This window comes from Vespa crabro, chromosome 19 (genome assembly GCF_910589235.1).
Source record: "Vespa crabro chromosome 19, iyVesCrab1.2, whole genome shotgun sequence".
Classification (NCBI taxonomy): Eukaryota; Metazoa; Arthropoda; class Insecta; order Hymenoptera; family Vespidae; genus Vespa; species Vespa crabro.
This window is the reverse complement of record NC_060973.1, coordinates 2,087,501-2,090,000: the sequence shown is the minus strand read 5'-3', so window position 1 is coordinate 2,090,000 and position 2,500 is coordinate 2,087,501. Positions and strand designations below refer to the sequence as shown.

At 28.8% G+C, this 2,500-nt stretch overlaps 1 protein-coding gene across 22 annotated transcripts in view; it reads left to right on the top strand.

Annotated features, from left to right (window-relative positions):
• The window catches only part of LOC124430643 (transcription factor E2F2), a 14,067-nt gene that overhangs the window by 9,857 nt on the left and 1,710 nt on the right, over positions 1–2,500 (top strand). For all 22 annotated transcript variants that reach the window (XM_046977532.1, XM_046977520.1, XM_046977518.1 and 19 more), the window contains 2 exons: positions 1–266; positions 574–1,027. The exon at positions 1–266 is cut by the window's left edge and continues 8 nt beyond it. In XM_046977532.1, coding sequence (XP_046833488.1) covers positions 1–266; positions 574–1,027 — 720 coding nt within the window. The remainder of the gene's footprint in view (positions 267–573; positions 1,028–2,500) is intronic.

The following is a 2,500-nucleotide window of genomic DNA, read 5'->3' as shown; positions in this document are numbered from 1 at the left end:
AGCTACCCAACGACAGGAACGATATTGCTACGCTAAGGAAAGAATTAGCGGACTTGGAAGCTAAAGAGAATACCCTAGATCGATTAATACATGGTGCTGATAAAAATCTTAGGGAACTCTGTGCGGATAGGCAATATGCTTACGTAACTTATCATGATTTACGTTCAGTACCAATGTACAAAGACCAAGCGATAATGGCGGTTAAGGCACCACCAGAAGCTACACTTCATGTCCCTCAACCTATTAACAGTCTCGGTCAACAAAAGGTAATTTACATCTTAATCTTTTCAAATTAATAGAGAGTGATTTGTTCCTATCTTTTGTTCCTATTGTTTTTATTATTATTATTATTATTATTATTATTATTATTATTATTATTATTATTATTTCTTTCTTTTCTCTTTGAACCCGTTTCTTTTTTTTTTCTTTTCTTTCTTCTTCTTCCTCTTCTTCTTCTTTTTTTTTTTGTTTTTGTTTTTGTTTTTCTTTTCTTTTAACCCCGAACAATTAAGAACGAATAAGATCTCCCGCGTCATATTTCTTTCTTTCTTTCTTTTTCTTTTTTGTTTTTAGCTACAAATGCACATGAGGTCGTCACACGGAGAAATCGAAGTATTTCTATGCCCAGACGATCCAACTGTTAAATCTCCTACTCCTGGGTATGCGACGACACCGACACCAACACCGACACCGACACCAACACCAACACCAACACCAACACCTACACCAACACCACCAACAACGACGACGACGACGACGCGATCCGTGCCTTCTGTAAAAGAATCGGAAGTACCTTATCTCCCTCCGGAACTTTTAGTCAACGGAGTTACCGAAGTTCGTGTCAAACAAGAACCTAATCCGGAAGTTAGTGTTCTAAATAGTTGTACGAGTATGCCGTCTACTTCGAACGAGGTTACAACCAGTATAGCGGGTATGAGGGACGCATTACTCTGCGAATCGGATGATTATGGACCAATGGGCGGTGGCAAGTTCCAGTTACAAACAGAGGACCAAATTGACGCTACAGGTAGGAATACCTGCAGATAATAACATTTTCTTCTTTTCAATTTGTTTTCGATTGCGATAAATGTATTTCAATCATTTTGCACGAATTTATTCTCTTATTTTCTTTTTTTTTTTTTCTTTCTTTTTTATCTTTCTTTTTTCTTTCCTCTTTTCTCTTTCCTTTTCTCTTTTCCCTTCTTTCCTTTTCACTTTATTTTACTCTTTTTATTTTTCTTTTCTTTTATTTTATTGTATTCTTCTCTTTGTTATTATTACCAATTATTATTAATTCCTGTATGCTCGCGAACTTGATGCGTAATATGATCATTTAATAATATTGCTTGCTTTTTTTAACAGAAAGAGAGAGAGAGATAGAGATAGAGAGAGAGAGAGAGAGAGAGAGAGAGAGAGAGAGAGAGAGAGAGAGTGTATGTGTGTGAAATTTTTCATTATACTTTCACAATCAACTTTTTTGAAAATTAATTAATTTTTTGATTTTTCATTGTTTTTTTTTTTTCTCCTTCCTTTTTCTAGCCCTTCCCTCATCCCTTCTTTTTTTCTTTCTTTGTAATTTACTCTGTACTATGGTGTATAATTTTTAATTACGTTTCTTTTCTTTCTTTAATGCATCCTTTGGTGATAAAAAAATTAGCACGTTATTTTTTTTTTTTCTCTTTTAATTGTATATTATTTTATATATTCATTGAATGTAATGCTTCTTGTATGTAATGCTATAAAATTGCAGCGCGTTCACCGAGCATGTAATATAACAGTGCGCTTATTGTGAGAAGATAAAACGATAAATCTTCTTTGATACAATATATATGTAAAGAAATAATATGAAAATAGGAGAAAAAATTTAGTCATATATATATATATGTAATATTAAATACATAATATTCTATCGGAAGATTTATTGGATTTTCTTCATCTTTATTTTTCTTTTTTTTTTCTTAAATATATATATATATATATATATATATATATATATAATACACTTATATATATATAATATATATATATATATATATATATATATATATATATATAATATTTATATATATATAAATGTTTTAATTTCGATCAGAACTTTTAGATAAAACATCTTTTAAAAGATATTTAAAAAATGTATCTATTGTGTGTATGTATGTGTATGTGTATATATATATATATATATATATATATACATATCGATTCGAAAGAAATATAAAGAATATTAGTTTTTGCATCACTTTCTGTACAATACTTTTGATTTCCAAATTGTAAACGTCGACTATGTTTTCTTTTAATTATTGTTAATAATTATATAACTAAAATTACTTTTCTATTTTATTTGCTTTTCATTCATTTTCTTTTCTTTCTTTTTCTTTTTTTTTTCTACTTTTTTCCTTTTCTTTCTTTTTTTTTTTTTTTATTTATTTATTTATTATTTCTTTTTTTTTTTCTTGTAACAAAATTAAATTTTACGATTTCGAAATCGTATGTGTCCGTATAA